The sequence below is a fragment of the Ischnura elegans genome, chromosome 1, assembly GCF_921293095.1.
Source record: "Ischnura elegans chromosome 1, ioIscEleg1.1, whole genome shotgun sequence".
Lineage (NCBI taxonomy): Eukaryota > Metazoa > Arthropoda > Insecta > Odonata > Coenagrionidae > Ischnura > Ischnura elegans.
The window spans coordinates 64,534,200-64,560,578 of NC_060246.1; the positions used below are offsets into that span (position 1 = coordinate 64,534,200).

The 26,379-nt window shown below is 40.8% G+C and overlaps 1 protein-coding gene across 5 annotated transcripts in view; it reads left to right on the top strand.

Moving 5' to 3' along the window:
• Positions 1-675: 675 nt before the first annotated feature.
• LOC124162309 (SCY1-like protein 2) overlaps positions 676-26,379 on the top strand; it is a 147,236-nt gene continuing 121,532 nt past the window's right edge. For all 5 annotated transcript variants that reach the window (XM_046538800.1, XM_046538818.1, XM_046538826.1 and 2 more), the window contains exon 1: positions 676-1,222. In XM_046538800.1, the coding sequence (XP_046394756.1) occupies positions 1,055-1,222 (168 nt within the window). In that variant the 5' untranslated portion in view covers positions 676-1,054. The remainder of the gene's footprint in view (positions 1,223-26,379) is intronic.

Below are 26,379 nucleotides of genomic sequence, written 5' to 3' on the forward strand. Positions count from 1 at the left end.
ATCCACCCCAAAGTAGAATGAAAACAAAATGCATGCTCTGCCAATATGCCAATTTATATATATGATCGCATCCCTCACGGTCACCACAATTTCCGCTCGCTGTAACCTCTCCGTTTCGTCCTTTGCAGGGGCCTCCTCTCTTCCCAGCCCCCGGACTCATTAGGGGCGGCATCCGCGGAGGATCGTCCGGAGCACCGCACGCACCAGCCGTCGACCAAGCAGCCGTCCTCCGCCCTCCTCCTCCGCGCCGCCACCCGATGGTAGACGGCCCCGCCGCGGGCGATCCTTCTCCCGGGCCGCCCCCATTCCCTCCCCTCCTCCCCGTCCCTCCTCCTCCCCCGCCGCCCCTACGCAACGCCCTCCTCCCCTCCTCAACTCCGCCTTCCCTCCTCCGCTAAGGCCGGGCCAGAGCGCCGCGCGCGCGGTGGGAGGAGGGGCCACGGAGGTGGGGCGGGGCGCGGGGGGGGCGGAGGGGTTCGGAGATCCCGGCTCTCGCGCCGCGCGGCCCCCCGGGAGGCGCCGACTGCCCCCCTGCCCCCCCGCCGCCGCCGCGCCGCCGCCACCCGGGTCGCCACCGCTTTCGGATCGCGCCCTCCCGCCCCCGCCCCGCTCGCCCTCCCTGCCCCCTCCCTGCATCCCCCCGCCCCCGCTACCCGCTCCACCGCCCCCGCCCGCGAGGCCCGCCACCTTTGAGGCCTTCGCGGCCTTCGGGCCATCGGCCCCTCAGCCTTCCCTCTCCTCCGCCGCCCCCCGGCCCAGGCCCAACCAGGCCCGCCTCCCCCAGCCGGCCGCCCCCTGCGTCATCCGGGTACCCGTGCCGTCGACCTCCCGTCAGGCCTTGCCCGCGCCTCAACAGCAGCAGCTGCAGCCGCAACAGCAGCCTCCGGTCCAACAGCAAGTTCGGGTCCGCGGCCCAGCGGTCGTCCCGCAGATCCAGGTGTCGCCGTCCCCTCGCTCTCCCGGCGGGTCTCTGTCGCCGTTCCCGGCGCCGCCTCCGCCAACCCCCGCGTCGCCCTCGTCCCCCGCCTCCTCTTCCGCGGTGGTTCCGGCTCCCATGCCGGCCGCCGCCATGTTCTCCAAGTTCAAGTACGGTGGTGCACCGCAGAATGTGCTCGATGGCAATCCCATTATGCAGTTCTTCGAGATCGGGAAGCAGACGGCGACGGCCGGCCCCGAGCTCGTGTGGAAGATTCACGACGCGTACCGGAAAAGCGACGGGAAGGTGAGTAGCCGGCTGAATGCTGGAGTGGGATGATATTGGGAAAAGAGCGGCAAGTGCGCTAAGGGTGAACTTGACAACCACACCTCTACGGCTGAGGTATGAAATACGTGTATATGGGCGGTAAATTGAATTGTTGACAAATTATTTCTCAAAGCTTCCATATTTGAGAGATATTTATTATTTATCCCGATATAATAAAAATATTTGATTTATTGGGAAAGATATGTATCTCCATGACCGCACGCTGAGGTTAGAGTTGAATGTATCTCCAAGTTAGGACACATGAGTGACATATATAAACATCAATTTTGGGAAAATATCTGCCTGGTATTTATCCAAAAGGACCCATGTTTAAATTTTATGTGCTTTAGGTCGGAACGAAGCCAAAACTTTATCCTAAAGAGAACCAATAAATTCCATCACGGGTGGAATGCGAACAAGGTTTTCCAGTTTTGATCAGAGATTACGACGAGAAAAACTTTCTGGAGCAGTAGTGCCTACTAGCGCTAGAAAATCTGTAAATCAGTTGAAAGGAAACGAAGAAATGATAAGCGAAAAGGAATTCTGAGTAAAAAATTAAAGGCGTTGGTAAAGTCATCATACTGTTTTTTATTGATTAATCGGCAAGTTTAAATAATAATCTCTCTTTCTACACTAACATCTATTCACCATTCTGTACCTTTTTGGTGGAATGGGTCAAGGGAGATAAGCAGAATCGATTATAAGTTGTCGATCAACTGAAGCTTTCCGTTCAGCATCCCGCAGATCATGATTACATAGCAATCTATTTGTTAGTGCTGTAATTGATGCCCATGCTAACGCTTAAAGAGGTGTCTTCTTTGTCACCAGCGTCCAGAAAAATCTCTATCCAGCCCCGGAAACACTTATATATCTGCAGGCATATTTCCCATTCACTAACACTAAAAAGGCATGGTATCTTCATAATATTTAATAGGTAGGATATGAGATAGACAGATGACAAAAGAATAAAATAAAAGTGAATTGATGAGTCACCGACAAATGTCTTGCGTCGCTATATAAATCAGTAACGGTTAGCGTTATAGATGGAAGAGGGCCCTACTAGACGTTTACGGGGGCACGATCCAATCCACCCCCTCATTCATTGGACCGCTCGCGCTGTGAAAGAGGCGAGGGTTGAGTGGGACGCCTTTTAAAAGTCATCCCAGGAAAATCTCGGGGAATTAGTAAAAATAAAATAAAAGATAACTAGTTCGTTTTTTTTAATCACCGAGACGCGCATCAGATCCCGGATGTATTTTACAGAGCTCGTAAACGCCAAAGATGAAAACCGTCAAACTGAATAGAGACAGAATCACGCCATTCATATGTTTCTAGGAACCATTAAATTAATGATTAATACGGCTGCTGAATGAAATACGTTTCTTATATGTATAGTAGATTTGTTTGCCGTTTTCAATGAACGTCACATTCACAAATTAGTCATCTTGCCCTTTTCTACTCATACTCTAATGGAAATGGTGAGTGAGTCCTTCCTTTAATGACGAAGTTAGTTTAAGGCTACACCGGAAAAATAAATTTTCCAATTTTGAATTGTGGCATGTTTTCTGATTTAAACAAGTTAAAAATCCTTGGAGCCCCCCTCGAACGTTCCATTGACTGTATGCCTCTTAACAAAGTTCATGACAGCGTCATTTAAGTAAGGTACTCACAGAATTTTATTTTCAAGCCGCCGAATTTTATTTTTTAGCCGCGATAAAATCCATTTGACTCTGTACTGTCTGATGCAAGATTTGAAGAAAATGCTTAATATGATTAAGGAACTTGAAAAATATTCTTTGAGAGTAATGAGCTTCAGTGATTCCTAACAATCATACATATATCTTGGAATAATATTTTGTTAAGCATAATAGTATTCAAAGATAAAAAATCAAGTAGTTTCCATCCTTTTTAATGGAATTGAATGAAACAATACATGATATTCGCTTCTAAGATTACTAATGTCGCCGAAGGAATATCGCCATGCCAGAATGCAGTTTCCTAAACGTTTTTATGGAACACAACAGAAATGAATTTTGAGAAGAGCAGTGAAATTTGGAATATAAAGACTAGCATTTAAGTAATACTGATTAAATGAGACATAAAAATCTTTTTCCAAACTTCATTACTTTCTCAAGGAAATCTAGCAAAGTCGATTAAACCCTTTGTAAATTCATTAAAAAAGTTTTCAATATCTTATTGAAACAATACTAAGAATTTCGAAAACACATTGCTTTAACGATATATTAACTTATATATTTTAGTCTAATTGTAAGTAATGCAAAATTTTCACCCATTAAATTTTTCAACCTAGTAAGAATAAGAGAGAAAACATACACCTTCAAAAAAAGGATGTACCTTTCACTAAGCTTGTTGACAGGAAAATCTACTTCTGCTAATAAATAATTTTACAGAAAGATATTTCCATTCCGAATGTTACAATAAGTTCCAAAACAAATGGGTTGTCTGTGAAGCGTCTGAAGCGTATGCATTAGCGCAAGCAAACAGGAGGAATCAAAACGTTTTAATGAGTGCACGATGGATAGAATTCAATTGGGAATTTTAATGGAAAAGAGATGCTTTCCTGTTTATACTCGATAAATCACTTGTTCCCCACTACTGCTCTGATTGAAAGGAATCAGTAAAATTTTCTCCAATCTTGAATCCTTTAGACGAAGCAATCGGTCTCTTATTCCTGGCACTCAGGAGGAAAAAATTAGTATTCCCAATCTAAAATCCCCATGAATCATTTTGATTCATGATGAAAAAAGTCGAGAATTCATCGCCGATATTTCAATTTAAAAAGCCTCTCTGTGCAGACCATTTTGGGGATCCGATTAACACTAGGGCTCGAGGAGTAATACCCTAAGTATAATTGGACGGGCAGATAGGAAGAATAATAAAAAAGTTCTCCATTGCCACAGCGATATTTTAGCTCTTCTCCTTGGCGAAAACATAAAAAAGTCATTAATCTAAACATTATTACTTTAAATAAAAGAAAAGAAGAGTCAAAATGACGTGATTAGCAGTAATTACAGCCAGCCTTCCTTCAACAATGGCAACAGCATACAAAGAATTGCGGGCTTGGCCTTAGCAATGAATATTTTTGGAAAGCGGATTTGTAAGGTGTAAGAGATCAAAGACAACCGTTTTACGTTTGTTTCTCAACATTGGCGTACGCTTATTTTGAAAAAAAGATATGGAAATAGTAATGGTTGGCAGATTTCCCGTGAAACAATAAAATATGTAATGTTGCTGGATTAAATATTCATTTCGCTACATTCTATTATAATTTTCTCGCTAAATGCCTTTAGTTATCAATGATAAATCTCACTTTAGTGTGAGGACTTGAAAATGTATCATTTGGATACAACACTTTTTAAGGCTAATGTGGTTCTAATTTATATCCGTCATACTATTTGCAGGGTCGGCAAGTGAAACGAAAATTAGAGGCATAGGTTTAGTTTCGCTCTCGCACGAAATTAAAATTACCAAGGAGTTTAGTTTCGACCGGGCGAAACTTAACTCCCGGGCACGAAACTAAATTAATTGAAAGTCCGCTGCTCATATTTAAGATTCGACCCTAGAAGTTGAGAGGAGGGCAGGGGTGCAGACTTACAAAAATATTGGGGGGGCCCAAACCGGGGATCTGCCCCAGGAAATTTTATAAGTAGTTAGTTTCTAGTTTTTAAGCATTTTAGAAGAGTCATATGATCAATATTAGAACCCTGATAACACAAATCTCGATATCTGGACACTCCGGGGAAAATCGACAAGCCTGACACATTTTTTCGTCACACCCATAACCAATTTTTGAGGGGGCTCGGGCCCCCCCAGGCCCCATGGAGTCGGCGCCACTGGAGGAGGGGCATAAGAGGAAACAGTTTCGACCCATTACGCGTGACATACGTGTAGAGAGGTTAAAACATTGAGCTTAAAAATCGAATGGCTAGTTTGCGTTCATCGTTCTCCTGTTAGTGGTAAAAATATGCGTGTCCCACTGTACCATGCATCTAAAGCCGATTGGCCGAATATCTACTTCATTCAACCATACTTCGTACTCGGTGTGTGAGTCGAAACTAAACCGTTCGAGGGTGAATCACCTGGTCCTTCCGGTGCGAAGCATTATCTACATTTCGTTTCGTCCCAGAGTTTTACTTTAGTTTCTACCCGAAGTAGTTTTGATTCCGATTACGTTTCGACCCTTAGTTTACCTCTCCGGGTTTAAATCCATTTCGTTTCTACATTCCGCTCCCGGGAACGAAACTATTGAAATTTTCTTGTTTTGACTTTCGTTTTGTTTCACTTGCCAACCCTGACTATTTGTCGCACGACTCTCATATTTGCCACATATTTGAGAGCAGTCTCGACTGGGCATAGAATGGAACGCAAAACCCGGCCCTAACTTCAACGAAAATACAGTTCTTCTAAAAACCACTGAGACGTAAAAAAATATTACCGAGTCATGGACCCATATATGTACCTATTTGCTTTATTGCCTTTTGTGTCAAAACTGAGATATTAAAAAGCAAGGTAGGAAGAGAGATTTTCCGAAAATTAACAGAATATTTCATTGTGCTAAAATTCGTCACTATTAATTCTATGGTACATTAAGGCAGGTATAAGTATAGGGCAGGTATCAAGCACTAGTGATGGACTTAGTCGGTCATTCTCGTGATCCCAATCACGGTGACCATTCATTTTAGTAACTCTGTCATGAACGGGAGGTCATGATTGAATGGGTCATGATTGTGGAAAGTGGACGACAATCACGACCGTGTAGGCAATCACGACCGAGGGGGCAATCACTACCCTGTTGTCAATCATGACCCGCTGATCGCTCTCTTCTTAAGGGCAATATCTATGTAGCTTGTTAAACGAGAGATGAGTTATTATAATTAATTTATAAAGTTTTTTCATTTATTAAAACCAGAAACTAGTTAATTTTTACCTTAATTACTTCCAAAACATTTACAAATACAGAATGTGCCTTAAATGTTGTTTATTACACTCCTTTTATTGTTTTTCAAGGTACAGAATCAACAATAATTTCCAATCATTCGTGGGGCATAGGCATAGTTTATTATGGAAAGTCAATATAAATAATGGAACTGATTGAAAGGCATGAGAAAAAACTGGGCTCTCTCAAGATTTTCGGCATATCACCTGAGATATGAAGGCCATAGGTACCCTGAAATGTCGATTATAGAAAACTTTACAATCATTACGAACATTGCCACTAAAATTGATGGCAATACCACGCCATTCATCACCACGAGTGATAGAGCAGTCAAAAACGGTCAGTTCAGGTCGCGAGTGACGTTCATCAGCCGCGACATCTTCGAAGAATGATAGCGATTGGACTGTGTTTGAGAATGACCTATGCAATGAACAATCACGAATGACCAAATGGCTGGCGATTGACGGAGAACGATCACGAATGACCTGTGTCTAGATCCTCGCGATGAAACAATCATGAATGACCGACGATCGCGACTGATGGATAACGTCCACGGTCATGAACTACCGACACGACGTGAGGAAATGACCCTCTCGGTCATCTGAATGATCCCGTTCACCGATCAATCTCAGAGATGACCCTGGTCTCATGATTTGATCGTTCATGACCGACCCATCACTATCAAGCACCTCTTCGGTAAACACGTGAACACATAATATGGATCACTTGTGAGATACGTCTTACGAACCCATAATATGCGGAGTCGGAAATGTAAGCATCAAACGGCTCGGGAGGAAATATTAGACACATATCTAACTGAAATGCAACATGATAAGATATTTTTAACTCTAATTACCAGCAAAAGGTCACACAGCTTCCCTTGGATGAATTTTCTTAGTAACCAAATTTATAGCAATACAGTACCATTTGTCAATCGTATGAAAGTCACGTTACTCGTTACCATTGAGATACTCGAGGTATGCTGGGTCGAAATTTGTTACGTCACCCACCCTCTACTTATCCCAACTCTAAGAATGGTTCCAAACTTGTTGATTGTTTAGATGAGCAACAACTTATCGTTTAAAGAATGCGATCGGACTTCATTACCAGGTGAAGCCCCTAGAGCTCCCCATCGTGCCAACACACGAGCTCTGTATTTTCTGGCGAAAAAGATATTGTTACTGTGAAAACGTGGGGTGAATGAGACGGTATAGTATCTAGTGTATCGAAATTCTTCCATTTCTTTAACAGTAAAATCTTGCGAGTGGTAATAAGAAGAATAATGTCGACATCGAAATTCTTTAGGGTCATTTTAGTTCAGATATAACCTTTTTTATTAAAGAAATTAATAATATAGCCATAAAGATTCGAAAAAACTATGGACTAAAATGTCAAAAATACTGTACGCGCGGATGGAATTTCCATTTCAATACTGACAAGCGATAAAAGTTTGCTCCAGAGGAAACTTTTTTAGGATGGATAAGTTTTGGCAAGATGGCAAGTTTTGCGCAAAATGGGTCATAAATGTCGAAAAAGTCTTTTAGCAACTGAATGAACGACAGGGGTCCGAATAAAAAGGAACATTTGTAAATATTGGCATGAAAAAACTATGGAGTGATTTGTAAGAGGAGTTTTCTCCCTTCCTAGAGGGTGTAGTAGTCAACTTGATTAACCCACTAGTCAACTTGATTAAAAAGAGACTTGCTGTATATTGCACCGATATGTATGTACATGGTGAAGTTTTTAGGCTTTTTATTATTAGTAAGTTTTTAGAGAAAATAGAGTTCAACGAGCAATCATTTACCGAGAGGCATGGTTGCGATACAGTACGCCAACAATTGTCGGGGTTGCTTTTAACCAGGGTATTTAAAAAGACGTTTGAAATGACTGCTGTTTTTTCTGGGAAAATCATTGTGTTTACCAATGAATTAACGGGTGATGCGAGTAGTGATACGTGTATTACAAATTTAAAAACCCTTTATCACGCTCGTTATGCTCTCTACAGGCAGTGAGACATAATAAATACAAGCCCCTTTCGAATAATAAGTATTAGAGAGAATGAAATGTGGAGTACGCGCGTCGCGAACAAAGAAAACGAAGAAAGTTGTTTTAAGTTAGAAAATTGCGAAAATGATAAAATTTTCAATATTTTATCATTTAAAAAATTTTTTTAGATAAAAATAGTGAATGCTGTACGAAACAATATTTTAATTTTCTACGCCTTTATTTCAAAACCAACGGTGTCAACATTTTACTGTCATTTTTCAGGGCCAAATCATTTTAAAATAAGGTTGTGACCAGTTAGATTGAACAAGCGAGGGAAATTATTGCATTGTATCTTTGTCTGAACCAAAAAAATCTGTAAGATGGAGGAGGCAACGAAAACAGAATTTTTCATTACATGATTGGAGAAAAATAGAGAAAGAAGGCTTAGGTAGTGTTTCTTTACATATGATTCGTGCCTTGGAGTAAAAGAAATTTTAAAATCCTTTAAATCAGTCACAAAAACTTTAATACAAAAACTTTAAGTCTCATAGCCTGCCTCTTGTCATCATATTCAGAAATCCTATTAACTACCAGTATTCTACCACCCGTTTACATACAGCCCTTCACAATTGTAGTCACAGGAATATCCTAACCACTCAGAATAAGCTCCATCCACTTTCTGCCTCGTCTGCTTCTTTTCCAATAATTTCCTATAATTTCTCAACAGATATGGTACTTTTTCAATTTGCTAAATCATCCCCTCATCCGCCTCTATACCCAGAAGAAGCATGATTTGAGTTCATGCTGATTTTTTTCTTTTTCGAGATTTAAGTTCCGCACCATAAAACGTCAGACAAATTATCATACAATTATGCTGTAAAGCTATGGTGCCATTTATAATTAATAGATAATAATAATTAATGGACTACAGTTTCATTTGGTTGAATTTTTCAATCATTATGATAAGTGAAAGTGTGGAAAATACATAAATTTGTATGTTCTGCTGTCATCATATCAGTCATGCTGTGTTTAACTTTCTACTCCATGGTGTGGTCACTTTTCTTCTTATAAACTCTACGAAAAAGTTCGCCTTCTCGCTTTTATCTAGTGAAGTTTGTTCACATTTCATCCTATAGAGTTAAATTGATTAATATGCACTTTATAATTACTCCTGTTCGTCAAAAATTCTCCCAAAAATTTTACTTAAGCCTGATATATCACAATCAGGCAATGCGATTACTAAAATTGCTTTCGTTGTACACAGAACACGCTTGAAACTGGTAACGGTTGTCTTGCTCGCAACGACTAAACTTGACATAAATTTGTATCGCTATTGAGATGAGAACTCTAAAAGAGGTTGGTTTAAAACAACTTAAAATGTCAAAAACTCGACTTAATACATTCGTTAGTAGAGAAAAATCTCCAGTTTTTCTTGAAATTGAAAAGTAGCAAGGAAAATAGTAATTCCTATCGAAATACATAAAAATTATCTTCTAAGTCTTCTGAAATCGATCTGAAGTTTGATGCGCGATTTGTGCCGTTCTTGAAGAAATAGGTATGTCACAAATTGTTCTGGTTCATAATGAGTCAATTTACGCCGAGTTAAGTTGATAATTATAAGCTACAGCCCCTCTAACTTGACTTGGAGCATGAATCCCGAAGGTAAAAAAGAATTTGCCTTGGTATGTCAAATCAATGATTACTCGCATCGTTCAAAATAACCGGGTCCACCGATAAATTAATTTTTTATTCCCGCGTTCCAGGGGTCTCTCCCTTCACCCCTACCCTCCCCTCCCCCGGGGGAACAATGGCGAAGACGCTGGGAGCAGCCAGCAGATATCCGCCGCTTCCCGCACCTGTTGAGCTCTCTCTATTTTGCATGTTCGGCCTCATTTTTTCCCCTTCACGCACACCATTCCCGAGCCGAGCGCTAAAACTGCCGTCGCCCAACCGTTGAAACGCTATAAGAGCATCGGCTCCCACAAAACTTTCGCCGGCGCCGCCAACTCTTCACCCGGAGAGGCTATACTGTCTGTGCCGAAATATGCCTTCAAGAATAACTTGTTAGAGATTACATAAAAATGGTTGAGTATTGAGATGTTATAACATATACGAAAAAATACAACGACTATCTTCCAACGTTAAAATACAGGTTTATCATAAAAGAATGGTGCGGTTTTGAGCATGGTTTAAATGAAAACAAATTAAATTTATGCAGTTTAGGTTTCTTTATTTTTCGAATTTGTCGTCTCAAGCAATATTTTTACTTAGTCAATAAATTTCGATATTTTTGCCCTCAATTGCTCGACAGAAGAGAGATCCGGCATCGACATTAGCCTACTCCTAACGAAAGGCGCCAAAGGGACCATATTTAACGCCCAATCCGACGAACGGAGTGCTTACCCTTCACGCTCACCATTCCGCCGAGCGCTAAAACTGCCGACGCGTCGCCCAACCGTTGAAACGCTGTGCGAGCATCCATGGGCGGACCCGGGATTTTTTCTTGGGGTCTAACAGACAAACGGTCGTCACATATTTGGGATTTAAAACTTCATGTAACAATTACTCTACGAAATATACTCCTGATTTTAATATAAAAGTTATTGATTGGTAAATATTTATAACTTTTATATTAAAATATGAAATTTGTCAATATTTTTATTCATAATCTCGTCTATTATTTAAGCACCTAGAGGGGGGGCACGTGTCCTTGTGACCCCTCCCTCTAAACCCGCCTATGCGAGCATCGGCTCCCACAAAACTTTCGCTGGCGCCGCCAACTCTTCAACCGGCGCCAACTCTTTAAGGCACTCAAAGAGGGATCGGGCAGCCTCTCATAAATCTGTGCCACCCTATCCATACTATCCCTTGAATTACTGAAAACGCGCAATTATTTTAGGATAACGCTGTTTATCAAAGTTTTCCAAGCATTTTACTTCACAAGAATTATAATTCTTTATTATTTGAGCGTAATCATGAAAGGTTTATTTTACTTCCAATACACAAAAAAAAGACCAACTGCCCTTGGCCCATGGTCTAGCCGCCGGGATTTGTATCTCAACTTTTTTATGGTTCAAAATTTCGTCACTCGTAAAAAATGGCGTTACTATTAAAAAAGAGCGAGGCAGAGTAGAAAAGAGTGGAAGAGCGCATATGAGTATAGTGCGGTATGGCGTAGAGTGCTCCCAAGATGAATTGGAACACGGTCATTGTTTCTGGCGAGGGGACTAAATAGAGAGGGCCCAAGACCGTCCAGTAAAATTTTGATTGATGCTGCCTCTTCCCTCACTTTAGGTTTCCAAAAATACCCCTACTGCGGCGAAGAGCGCTGATGGATCAAATAATTACAAGTGTTTGAAATAGTATATTTGCACGCGTGGAATTTGAGCTCATGGCATGGAAAACGGCATTCAAAAGTTATGAATTCCCTATTAAAAATGTCGAATACAAACTTCGGATAAAATCCCCAATTATAGTTTATTTACCCGTGAACCGGATCGCTCTACCGACAGTGATGCAAGAAGTGACTTTGTAAATCAATTTAAATTCCCGGTGGATGACAGCTCATTCGGTGGGCGACTGGAGAATACTTCATTGTTATATAATTATCATCCTATTGTATTTGTTATATCCGTGGTTTCTACCTTTCAGGGACGGAGTCAACGTTTCCGAACCAATGCGTTTTAATCAGTAATGGGTTATTACTTTTTTGGGAGCAGCAAGCACACGCATCCATGGTGTTGAGAGGGATGAATTTTCATTCGCGTTATTCACGTTTTTCTCACCTAAGTACCTTAAATTTGGCCGCACAATTCTAGCATTTCTTGCAAAGAAAAAAGTTTAATCCCACAAAAATTCTGCGATCACCGCCGATTCCTCTCCGGGAGGACGAGATATTTCCTGCGTATATTTCCTTCATTTTAACTTCTCAAAAAGGGGATAACTTTCCCTAGCAGTGGGTTTTAACACGCGAGTGGTTGATATTTTCCATCAATGTTTTCGTAATCTGAGGAATGAATTTTACGAAGTGGCTTGTATTTTCGCCCGTGTAATTCACATTTTTCCTCATTCATTAAATATTCATCAGCTGCGTAGCCACATATTTTGTCAGACGATTCTCAAGTTTCTTTTCCAAGTGAATGGTGCATACGTGAAGTCCATTTATATGAATTGCCAAATAATGTTACTCAGTGGGGAAGAAGGTACCTCACGGACTAATCTCTCTTTGAACCCGTATTTTTTGCGGTCAAACTGTTGGCAATTCTGCACGTCGTCTTTTTATTGTAATGCATTCTTTGCCCGTGAATCTTCTTATTTCTAGCAGCGGATGCCCATTTCATCCATTTTTCCCATCAATTTACGAGGCGTATTCATGAAGTAAAGGCCGTTTGGTCACAGGAAAAAATATACTCATATGTAACACATTTTATTGGCACTTTTAGTTGGCTACAAATCTACTTCCCTTCTCTACTTATATACGCTATTTAAAATTAAGCAACAAACTACTTCGATTACCACGAGATCAGATATAAATTTTATATACTATCCCGCCCATCGCACAACTTCTTTCCAGAAATCTTTCCAGGTTGTTGGGTCAAATTTCTGGAACGAGTTGCCTAAAAGTGTGAAAGAAATTCGGTCTCTGAAATTATTTAAGTCAAAGGTCTATAGCTTATTGCTTACCGCTACGCTGTAATTTTGATTTTAAATTGTATGTCTTACCGTTGTATACATTGTATAAAACTTGTATCACTGATTGGATATTGTATAATATTTTTTTTCTCTATTACTGCTCACAATGAGAAATTGAGCAAATATATTGAAGTATGTATATATGCTTTGTGAATTGTTTTGTTCTGAGAGGACATCAGTCCTAGAATAATAAATAATCTTTCTATCTATCTATCTATCTACATAATCGTCGTTCACTTCTGTGAATTTTTCGTACCGCTGCACTAGCTTCTTTAACCCCCCTGCATAGAATCTCGCCGCCTGAGATCCGAACCAATTACACTAAGCCACAGGCTCACACTGCTGTCAAAACCAATAAGAACATTCAATATTTTCGTTGGGAACTCTTAAGGCCGTTTTACACGGTACACGGAATTGCGCAACCTGAGGTACGTGCGAAGGCGCAATCAAAATTGCGTCGTGTAAAGCGGTGAATTGCTAGAACACGTGCAAGAATGCGTGGATGCGAGACGGCAAACTAGCCCCTGTTCTAATTTCGTTCATGCATTCGCGCAATTTCACGCCATTTTAAAAATTAATGCAGCTCTAACCTGCGCAATTCCATGCCCCGTGTAAAACGGCCTTTAGACCACCCACCGTATAGTACTTAACTTGCACCTAGCGACTACTTCCTCTTCTTGCACTTGAAACAGTGGCTTGGTGGACTCTTCGAACCCGAAGTGGAACTCCACGGCTTTGTCAACTGGTTCAGCTCTCAGGCGGCGAGCGTCTATGCAGAGGGGTTAAAGAAGCTAGTGCAGCGGAACGAAAAATGCTTATAAGTGAAATTCGATTGCGCAGAGAAGTGAGATAGGTTTGTAGCTAACTAAAAGTGGCAATAAAATGTGTTTCATACGAGTATATTTTTTCTGTGATCAAACGGCCCTTACTTTATGAATACGCCGCGTTATTATATCATCAACAGAACAGACAGTTTCGTTGCCATGTCGTTAGAATTGCTCCTATAATGCCATATTATTGAAGTTTTCTAGGTTAAAGTTGGTAGGTTTACATGGAGAATCCTTAAAATTACCCCGGATTGTCTCCTCTCCCAATTTGGCCTTCCCTCAACAACTCACAGTGAAGACCTTCCATTTTATTTACTTTTAAACCCTACCCTCTTCCGCTCTGCCGTTCACCTAGCATTCTCCCCTATAACAAGGCTTACAGCATCCCCTCACCGCTCAGAAGTAGCTCCATCCAAGCCTTGTATCCTCCGTATCTCATCTAGAAGTTTCTTCTTCTCGCCTACCATGCCGAGCACTTCATCTTCCTATTCATCTCTACCAAATTTACCCTCTGTAATCTCCACCATACCAACATTTCGAACTCCTCGAAACTTTTGTCGATCTCCTTCCTCAACGAACACATTTTCCAGCGCTGCACTCCGCAGCAAAAATTTCATCCATCGTAACTCCGCTCAATCTCACAGGGTGCCAATGTTCCATAGCTCTGCCCGTCATCTCCTAGAGCTTAAGTCACTTCCTTCACCTTCACACCACATAAAGTCTTGCCTCCACTAAAAAATATTTTCGCCCCATCCTCTTCAATGGGTTTTCACATTACCCTTTTTCCCTTCCTCAGGCACCCCTCCCGGTTTTTTTGGGCACAACCAGTTGCAAATTCTAAAAAAAGATTGGCGCCCGTCGTGGGAGGCGGATCGATAGTCGGGACACAGATAAGCGTGGTGGTAGACACAAGGGGGCAGCCTGGGATGCCAACTTTTGAAAATAACCGATCTCCCTCCCTCCCCGTGGCTTCTTGCCCTTTGCTCTGCCTCCTCTTGTCGAATGAAATCACCGCCGTGCCGCGGCTTCCTCCCAATGGTAACGACAGCAGCGATCCCCTCGCCGAGGAGGAGGAGATTTTCCGAAAGCGCGCAGCTCGAGCGCCGAACGGAGCGGCTCGTAAAGAAAAGAAAAAGGTCGCGGGCTGCGATTGGCAAACAAGGCGATGGGAAGGATGATGGGCAAAAGATATTTTTACCTTATAGGAAAGAAATTTCCCGGGCAGTTGAAGTTATCGGTGCAATGCGATTGAAAAGTAAGCAAACAGCCGTGCGTTGGGAGAATTCGGAGAGAGGACCTTTCGCCAGCATCGACATCAAATTCTTCATTTGTATTCTTTCATTTAGCCTGACTGGTAATGTGTTTATTCTGTACACATTTCATGCTAAACGTGTTTGAGGAGAATGTATCATCAAAAGTTATTTGAAGCCTTTGGTAACAGATGAATGGAAATGAGGCATGTATACAGATCAAATTTAAAATAATTATAATGGCAATTTTATCTCCTTGTTACCAAATTGTACTTAGAAAATCATCACAAATTTTATTTTAATTTAGTAATTTGACGATTTCAATGGGACGAATGCCGAATATTTCCACATTTATGCACAAATAGCAAGCACTTAACTAAATCTTCTGTATCGCTGAGAAAATGAGTTTAAGTATCAAATATACGGCTCGTTTGACTTGATATCACGGTTATTAGCATTCTCGACCCATTTTAGAACTCTCTAGTCACATAAAATTTAACTTCACTCGAACAGATCAATTAGATAGGCTTGATGTTTTCGCGAAATGTTAAGTCTCACGGATGAATGCGGTTAGCCTATACTAAAATCTTCGCCGATAAGAAACGTGATAAGATAGCAGATAATAATTCGGTATTAACGAGTTTAATTTAGCTTGCGGTAAATAAATTCTACTAAATAGAAAATTCTTCAAAAATTTGAATTGAATGAACCTTGGCTTATCAGTTAGATGCGAAATTACTCAGTGACCCAATATTGCATGGTTGGTGGGGTCAATTCTTCAAACATGATTGTGCATTGTATTTACTTCTTAGTGTAAAATATTTTTATGTGATTCCTCAGAGGGATTGGGTTAGTATGGTGGCTTGAGTGTTTAATTCCCAACGCAAGAGTTCAACTTTTCAAATCGAAGCAGCTGCGCAGATTTTTCGTCGACTGACCGATCCCAGAGGAATACTAGAGTAGGGCAAGTACATAAATTCGTCTTTCGGATGGAACTTCAAGCCGTGATCTCCTCAGCGACTGCCGTCAAAAAGCAGTCTAAAGCCTGAATTACACTATCATTTGTTTCGCCCCTTTTATCATCTGATCACTTGAGCGATCGCTTTCCGGGCCCGGAAAAGTGATCTCTAGAGTGATCATTTTTCTGAATCACACTGTCCCTCCCGCCGTCGCTTCTCGCATCATTTCCGATGTCACAGCTCAATGCCGCTTCCATGATTGTCAAACGTTGCGCTGCAATCGCTCCATACGGGCATGCGTTCTGATTGGCTGATATGAGGTTTCAGTGACGGTTTCAGCGACGGCAAAAGCGACCAGACCAGTGATGAAAAAAGTGATGGGAATCTTCATTATTGGAGTGGTCGCGAAAAACATTTGCACGCGACGATCATTTCCGAGTGATCACTCGAAAATGACGAATACAATCATCGAGTGATTCAGGCTTAATATCGACGCAGGTGTCTTACTACGCTTCTTTCCCAACTCTTCCCCAAGTTTCAAACATTATTTGCTCTCTCCTCTTGGAGAGGCCTCTTCCAAATACCTAATTACCTGGTCAACAAGATCTACGATTGCATTTCTGCTCCTGATGCATGCGCACACTTCGCGATAAGTGAGCGTGCACCGCCAATATTTGCAAGATATTATTTAACTATACGAGAATACGATAATAAATATATAATAATAATATCACAGATATAATATTTGATTTGATAACTTATTAGTATTATATCTATAATGAGTATTATTTATATTGTTTTACTAAAGATTTCAACTGTTAGATGAAGCAATAGACACAAAAACCCTCAATGTGCGGGGTAGCCGTGGGAAAGGAATATTACTTAATACCCTGAATATGTGATATCATACGCATATTGTTGAGCTCTACCTTCACTTATCCAAAACCAGCATTCAGGTTGAAACACTTCGCATAAAATAACACGTTCCGAATGACGTGATCTTTATGGGACACTCAAACATCAGAGATATACTGGTGCGTAGCAGTAAGAGGAAAACTAACAATTTGACACTGAGGTGATTTTTACATATCTATTCGCTATTTTCCCTGACATTCCATAACTTTCATAACATAACTTCCAAAATTTTCGAGTCGTCCCATTTGCCAGGTTTAATAAACAAGCAGAAAAATTAAAAATGCACGCACACTATTTTGCCACCATTTTGAACGCAAAAAAAACGATAGCCTTATGATCGCTTGAAGTGGGAAATAATCATCATCATCGTCACTCGATATCAAGGTTCCGGTGCCACCTCAGGGATTACGGCATTAGTCGCGGACGGAGGAAAAGGGTATCGCATTACACAACTCACCACTCTGAATCATTAGCGCTGCAAATATGAGCATTCGATGGCGAGGGGGGAGTGCTACGGATAACGCGTCAGCAGCGAGGATAGAAGTCGTAACATGGTGTACGACACAATGCAGAGGTGATTTGATTCCGCTGCAAGCATCACAGGTGGCTAATGGGACTTGATTCTTCCTTCAGCTGCCAATCAGTTCCCGCGTCCTTCACGCATGCGCACTTCGTTTGGAGGCTTAGGAAGCTGCGTTTACCGTCGTTCCGGCGCCCCTCAGCACTCAATGGGGTATGTAGCGTTTACCCGGGATGGAATGTGACAGCAATTTTTGGTCCCCACTCCCACTGTGACAACCACTACCGCGTCGCAGCGATTGAAAGCAGTAATTTTGTTACTAGTATGGAACTCGATACGAGATATGCATGCTCCAATAAATGACTTCAGGCGCCATCACCGAGTGAAACGCACTTCAATTCAACTGAAGTCATTAGTTACCGAATAGAAAGAACCTTTTTAAGTATGTTGAGTTCTTTTAAACATATCTTTTAATACTAATAAACTCTTTCTGATTTATTCCTGGATAATTCGAGTGTAAAATGATCTATTAAAGATGGAAACAGATATTATCATCGTGTACGACAAAATTTATGAAAATTACGTTTTAAATTTCGGTGATATGCTGATTAATCTCCAATACGAGATTTTTTGGAGAAATTCTTTGAGGCCAAGAAACAACGGTCAAGTTAACATAACGTATCATCTATCTCGAAAAGGCAATAATTTTTACCATTCATATCTCCCAGTTACATGGCAAAATTAGCAGTGCCGGAAAGCATTTTCTATAACTTTATTTTGCAAGAGACTCATCGCTCCGTGTGTTCTTTTAATTATAAGTTATTTTTAGCATTTTATAGAAAAAATTTTGTTTTGGGTACGAATGCATATACTAGAAAATTTGAGGCACCAAAATTGATAAAGTGTTATTAGATTATCATTTCTTTTCTAACCAGGGTCTGAATGGCGTTTCGGCACGTTCCCGCCCTATGGAACCACTGAAAACTCTTGAAAGTGAAGAAAGAAAACATTTTTTGAGAACTCCTGAAAGTAGCAAGTGAGGAATACGGAGTCAGCGTTCTGTGAGATAAATCCATGCCTGTGGCGATTCTAAGTGGGGTTAATGTGAAGCGGAGTGATACCACGATTTTTTTTCAATGTCAATACTTCACCTGACTATATGGAAAAAGCCATTTTAGTTGCACATAGAAAACACAGAAACATTGTGATTTACAAATATTAAAACCACGATAAACTTGTATTTATTTAAACTTTATAAATTTACCACACTTGGATGAAACATATACCGACCCAGGTTTTTACGAGAAACCGTCATCGATGTATATATGTCACAGCTGGAGTGGGGAAAAAATCTCAGGGGTAGGGATAAGGGGAGGATGAAGGATAAGCATGGAATTCTGTATACGACTCCAAAACGAAGCTATCAAGGGAGCGATTAGAGTGGAGAAATACTGAAGAAGTGTTTTCCTTCCAATATATTGAAGAAAAATTCCACTAGATAAAACCTGAGTGAATTGTTTTATCTGACAATTTACGTCAAGAGATTAGAGGAAGCATTATTCTAACACAACTTCATCATGAGCCCACAACTCATCTTTGACATCTAACGTTCCGGCGGAAAAGATTCGCTAGAGTGAGAGAGGTTGGTGAGATACGGGGCGACAGCTTGACACATTTCGATCGAATCCACTCCCCGAGTGTGTTCAGCCATCTGACTTTATGGTTTTCTGACAGTTACTACACCAACATACCTTTTTCGAGATACGTTTTCAGCTCGTTCTATGCATTAATATGACCCGCTTAGAATACGATTTCTTTCTTTGAAATGTGATAAAATCAAAATCCACGTATCCACCACTTCACTCCACCTCAAAATTTGCAATCACTTTCCTTTTCATCGGCTCAACCTATTTGCTCTCTGCCCACTCAGAAAATTTGTTTATACAAGCCTCAAATACGAGGCTCGCCGTTGGCAAAGGTTAAGGGAGACTATAAACACCCTATATGAATTTTTAGTATGTATTTATAACGTACATAATGCCTTTCATGCTTCCATGAAAGTGGCGAAAAAATATTCTACCGTTAAATCCACGCAGAGTATTGCCTTAAATAATGGTAAAGGCTGGGTAGTCTGGCTGCCGGCAGACTTCCAAATGATCAATCCAACGTGATGCTTAATCGGCGAAAGACTTGCCTCTTGAGCACTTCTGAGCATTGGAGCATATACCTATCAAGGGCGAGAGGACGCGCGGAAAGGCCGATTCGCAGAAGATGAACTGATTAAAGATAAATCAACACGTCCACGTATTTATACGCATCAAGCACCTATGAGGATTGTATACATGGATCCCATATGAGAAAATTCATACTTAGATTAGCCAATGAATATTTACACGGCTTAAGCAGGTGAGGAAACAGAAAAAAACTAATCATAAATGAAAAACTTCGAAAAACATTCGCCATCTTTGGATAACATTGAGGTTGATTAACAAAAATGAAGTAATATGGAAATGATTAAAGATAAATGGACAGATGGGGAACCACTCGTGTAGAAAAATCTGACGCACGCTCACACTCTCATACATAACAAGAGGGGCACGCCGGAATCCGTCGCTCGCGTGGAAACGCAAACAAAGCACGCTCTCGCTCGTCGTCCAACACGACACGGCCGTGCGCCCCTCTCCCCCTTCTCCTCCCCATCCCCCACCCCCGAAACGATTCAAAGTAATATCCGGGGCCGTGTTTGTGTGCCGGAGCCATGCGAGCGGAAACATTTGGTCGCGCGGATCCCTCGACGGGTTTTCCGCGGGAGTGGAAAGCGATTCGCGGGCGCTCCCGCACCCCGCCTCCCCGCCCCGTTCGACGCCCATCAGCGATTTACCCTGCTTGCGATTTTTTCGCACGGTGGCACGCCCTGTTATTCCAAATATTTCCCAATTCTCTCCTCCAGTTTGAAAAATCGTCCGCGGCGTGTGTGCGGCGCTCAATTCGTGAGTGGAAATGGTAATTCGTCGTTGGGGTATTATTTCAGCGCCGCCCTCGCGTCTCGAATCACCGTGAGTGTGAGGTGATACGTGAATTCACCTCTGACCTTGCAACGTGGGCAGGAATTTTGTCATGTGGTAGCGCAGGTTGCGTGAGACCATCGCATAAGCTCGCTCCGCTTGATGATTACCTTCGGTCGGATCGAGTGGATATAAACTCAAGGTTTGTAATACGTAGCTGTAAGATACAGTATATTGAGATAAAATTAATCGATTCGCAATGTTATTTGAATAAATACAACGAAATGGAATGACTGTTATTTTGTAAGATCAGCTCGATTAAATTCATCTCGCGCCGTGAGGTAGGCACGTAAAACTCCCCACGCATTATGTTTTCATGCTGGTTCCCAACATTTTCATCCATATTCTATTTTTTGCATGCACAGTATTCCAATTTAAAATATCAAATAAATTTGTACATGGACTATTTTTTGCAAACAATTTTGGCTATTTAACTTTGATGGCCGAATGGGTAACATCTTTATAAATATTGAAGTCGTAGCTAACGAATTGTTTTGCCATGAAATGATTCATTATAGATACTTCATCTAAGGAGGGAAAATTTATAGCTTGCGTGATTTGCAGGCTGATCGAACGAATAACGGAGAGTGTGATTAAAACAAAATGATTAGATATAGTGTGATAAATACCTAATATTAACTGGAGGCTGAGTGAGTCGAGGGAGTCATGGAAGACTTTTCTTGCTACAAATGAAGATTTTACATATCTCTACGAAGGACTAAACTTATTTTGCATTGAAAGAAGGTAGTATGAGATTGAGAACCTTGACAAGACAATGTGGGGGTAATTAAAATAAGGTAAACGAGAAAAGTTTGGTAAATTTGCCACCAACATTTAATCCATTCATTCAAAAACGAAGCTATCAAGGAATCGATTAGAGTGGAGAAATACTGAAGAAGTGTTTTCCTTCTACTATATTGACAGAAAAAGTCCACTAGATAAAGCCTGAATAAATTTTTTATATAAGAAAATTTACGTCAAGAGATAAGAGGAAGCATTATTCTAACACAACTTCATCATGAGTCCACACATAGGTAAATTACAAGAAACTGACTTCAGAAAAGTAACTGACATTTTGAAACATTATTCATCTTATGCAGTTGCTAAAATAGGCATTAAAATAGCAATGAAAACGAAACCCTTGGGTCGGGTTCGCTGGATACACTCCTGAGGCGAGGACTATAAGCGGTCAGCTTTTCTCCTCGCCGCCAGAAGGGGAAGGACAGAAAGGAACAGGGAAAAGGAGGCGCCGCCGCGATAGGAGCCCGACGACGCCTCCAAGGAAAGGACGGGGAAGGAAGGACGGGGCGAGGAATCCTGCACCGTCACAAAGGCGGGCAGGTCCTACTATTAGCGAAACCAAGCAATACGCAATTAATATGCTACCAATTTTAGTAGATTTTCCTATGAGGAAGAAAAATCTATCGATCAAATCGGTAGATCATTAAAATAGCAGTACACATTAATCACCCATTACCACTAAGCATCCATTTCACTGATGAAATGGAAAACATACATACGTAAAATGGAAAAAAAATACGCCGGTAACTTGCAAATAAATTTTTCCCACCGAGAAGAGAAACGGTGAACGATGTGATAGGGAAATTTTGGGGCTGGTTGCCTCCATCCAATGAGGACTGAACCGGTAAGGCCGAAAACAACTGGTGTTTTTGGACTGGAGAGACAGACAGATGAGCATATGAAAAAGGAGTCTCAAGAATTAAAAATACAAAGAACTGAACGATAGGCATGAAATGGTCACAAAAATATCACTTTATAAATTGTTCTTCCAAGAAATTTTCTGAGATATTTGTCTCTCGAAAAATTGAATGTGTTCACATGTTAATCCAAATGAAAGATACTCGTCGTATATTGACACGTACCAACATATTTCTACATTAATAGCAAAAAGCAGTACCTGGTAAGCGATGCGAAAAATAATGAGCAACTGATAAATATGAATAAACTAAATACAGTCCTATATGATCAAAAACGTAAAATGTTCGTTTAAAATTCCGAAAATTCTCTTTTACCAGCATGGATGACAGCTATCGAGGTGGAAAAGAAAAATTAGGGTACACAAAATGCAGATAATTCTATCCTTTTGCATGTAAATTAATACTTTTTCCACCTAATTCAGCATAAAAGAGTGCCATGTCCATCTAGCTAACTTGATTTGACTTCATTTACAGCATTCATTCGCATAAACTTCACGGTGAAACGCCTGTATTTACAAATATCTTGTTATGTTGGTTCCTAGAATATTTTTTGGTTAAAATATAACTAGCATTCCTGCGTTGATCAAAGTATTTCCATTGCTCCGACAAGCACTGTCATCATAGCCATAAATGACAATGTAGATTTTCAAATTTAATTACCAGAAATTCCTATGCCTTGCAGTGAATAAAAGAAGTACAGTTAGAGGAGCATTTTGTGGAATATTTGCGTAAGTTAAATGTACTTTGCACACAAATTCTTAAACAAACGATCAAAATGTAAGAAATATCATTAAAACATTTTTCATTACATTTAAATTTGAGACGTTTTTAGCAACAAAAAAACAAAATAATAATATGAATAGAAATTTATGTAAGTCGATTCTCATAAAACTGCAAATTTTTATGCATCGATCGACCGTTATAAATTCTTTCCCTTCATCTTTCATGCATCCTTCAGGTATTTGGCTCAGCTTGACTGACTCCCCTGACAGCTTGATCAAAGTTCACCCCTGCATCTGACAGCTTAAAACTTAGCCATCATTATTCATGGTTTAAATCCTGAGACGCCGAGGATAGCTTATCAGTTGGGTGAAAAAATTGACAGTGATTGCTCTTAGAAACTAGATGCGAGCAGAAATAAATGCAGATAAAATGAAGAACGTTATGAATAGAATTATCCTTTTTGGAGATGTGGCAATGAAAAAAACTTCTTTGGTACCGTAAATATTGCTCTTTAAGATCAGAGTAAACTTCATAAGCATTAGTACTCCATATTAGTACTAATAATATATTTCTTTGCATGAAACGCGCTAAAAATAAAGCGAAAGAAAAGACAATCTTTTCATGAGAAAAAACTTGTTCAATTTTTTTCACAAAACATTAACTTCCAAGTTTTTGCTAATTCTTGACTACAGCGCGAGATTCTCTATTCCCAAACCAACTGAACGAATCGTAACCCATGGAACCTTTCAAGATGAGATTCCTATTCCCTAAATCCTTTCCAAAATTCAGCGCTTAAAACGATACACGGCGAGCTTGACTTGTTAACTCGGCCTCTGAAGAGTAGTGACCTCGCGAGGTTGAAAGATGTTCCAATCCGTTCATCAAGAATAAAAAATTATTTTTTGGTGAATCATGACATAAGAAAATTAATGATTAACAATACAATTGTTTGTAAATTGATTTTAATTCCTAATGCTCATTTATAATCATTCAATTTCATTTGGGAGCGTGGAGACCCAATTACTTAGATCGTTGAGTTGCTAATGGGATAATCTCGGGTGAAGCCATCTTATAACCATAAACAAAAATCTTGTGTGAGTTGGCTCAAGGATCGTAACTGGTTCTCCTACCTTAACATTTATTATTTGCAAATCTGTATGTGACTAAGTACAATGAGAGCTCTACCCTCACCGCTCCAAGTAACCTTTGGGTTTAATCTCAAAGTGAGTGGGTTACCTACCATGCATTCGATCAAAACAAGGTCATTATTCTTAACATAAAAACAAAAGACAAAACTTATTCTTAACTTAAAAACACTTATTACTGTAGCTTGGAAATGTGAAAGCACGTGAATCAACTTTGACAGGTGCATCGCTTCTAAAAATATCTGAGTCGTGAGAGGCGCAACCCATGTAGAACACCCTTAACTTTTTATGGCATAAGTGGGACCATTCTACTTCTTCACACTCGCCCATTATCCTCTTTCAAAATATGATGGCGACAAGAATTGATTCGCGAGAGGTGGAACAATAAAAAATGACCTCGAATTACGACACGGGGGCCTTTCGCGATAATTGCTCAGGGATGCGTGGGCAGGTGGAACACTGCGGGTTTTTCTTTTTTCTCGATTGGGGAAGACGATCACCGGGAACTATTGCAATCGCTAGGAGACAGTTCCAGGGAAAAAAAGTACGAGAGGAATTGGGGAAACTAAGAGGGCAGTTTGGCGAACAGAGAGCGAAACTTAATCGTGATGATTGAGTGGAGGGCGGATGAGGTCGAAAAGAATTGATAGCCCTTGGGGGTGTGGCGTGGGTGAGGAGAAATGAGTGGAGTGGGTGTGGACCCTTAGGACGAGACTGATGACAAGGGCGGAGTTGGCGAGGACCTACTTCAGCCCGTAATGGACGCCGAGTGGGGGTGGGGAGGGAGGGAGAATTGATGCCTTTGTCGCGGAAAGACCGGAAACGGAGAATTTTCCTTTTTAGCCTCGAGTCAATTAAATGATGCTGTTGGGAATGAGGGATGGGGATCGCAACATTGTTTGGGCTGAGAGCTGAGGGGAAAAAAGGGGTTTATGATGGTACCCAGGGCCGGATTTAGGATGTGGGTGGCCCGTGGCCCATTTTGGTGGGAGGGTGTTTCAAGGTGCTGCAATTTGTAAAGCAATAACAAGAGGTGCAAGTACCACGATTTTCCATTTATTAACGTCAATGTTGGGGACTACATTATAACGTAAAAAACAACTCAGTTTCACTTCGAATTCCCTCATACACGATGGTTTTTTTTCGGCTTTTCCGTTTACTTTTTAGAATTACTTCTACATCGGCGTAAGTATCATGCTTGGTGATTGGCCCAGGGCCCTGGCCCTTTGGGCCCTTTCTTTCATGCGACCCTAATGGTACCCTAAGTGGATATCTCCGTCAAAGTCGCCCTGCTGTGTAGCGCGTGGGAGAAGTGACTGCGGGGCATTGGATTTAAGGGGGAACAACTGGGAGCGATAAAATTGACATAGAAGTGTAGGCAACCGAGGACCCGAGGACAAACGGTCACCTTCAAAAGCTGGAGGGAAGGTTTCATCATTGATATGCGTAGGACCAAGTTAATGATGTCTTGTTAGCGCTGTCAAAAGGAGGATGGATTTTTTCCCGAAACTTTGCGGAGTATACTTGAATAATAATAATAATTCGTCTTTATTGGACGAGATAGGGACTAGAAAGTCCCATCTTCCATAAAACCCCTCCTCATGCTCACCAGTTCAAGATAAACTGCAGATCTCAAAAGACAAATGCAAAGAAGTTCTTGAATAGGACCATACGGGACTGGGTCGACCTACCAGCAAAAATATTTGAGCCCTTACCGAAAAAGTTACATATTTTTAAAAATTGGGTAAAGAAGTAGGGTTCAAGGGTTTCTTTTAATGTTTTCAATTGTTTCTTTGAATGTTTTGTTACCACCATGCCAAGAGCCTACTTGTAACATTTAATAATAATAATAGTAAATTTAATATTTTCGGAGGAGTGTATTGTCCAGATACTCTTGAAATTAAATGCAATGAAATTACCTATAACGAAAGAGACATAAAAATATGCTTTAAAAAACAACGGAAAACGTGAAGTGAACAAATATGAACAGACGTGGGAAAAACTTAAGGGCATTGACTTTTGTACTTATTGGAAAAGAAACCCTGTAGGAAAACGCCCATACAAGATGGGGGGCGTGAAAAAACTGCGAAAACCTGCTTAGAGATAATGTAAACATGGATGTATACAAATACGAGAGAATACAAGAAAATTTCACCCTGTACCAGGAAAGGAAAAAAAATAAGATGAAGCAGCAGGAGATAAGTATTGAATCTTTCTTAGTGTTTCCATGATGTTACATGACTCGTTGTTGTTCTTGGATACGTTTTGTAAATATCATACTCATATACCAATTTTGATCAGGTGGGGTTCTAGTTAGTTGATGAGCATTACAAGCAAAGCCAGCGTCAAATGACCTCCGAGTATAAAACATTGCTTACC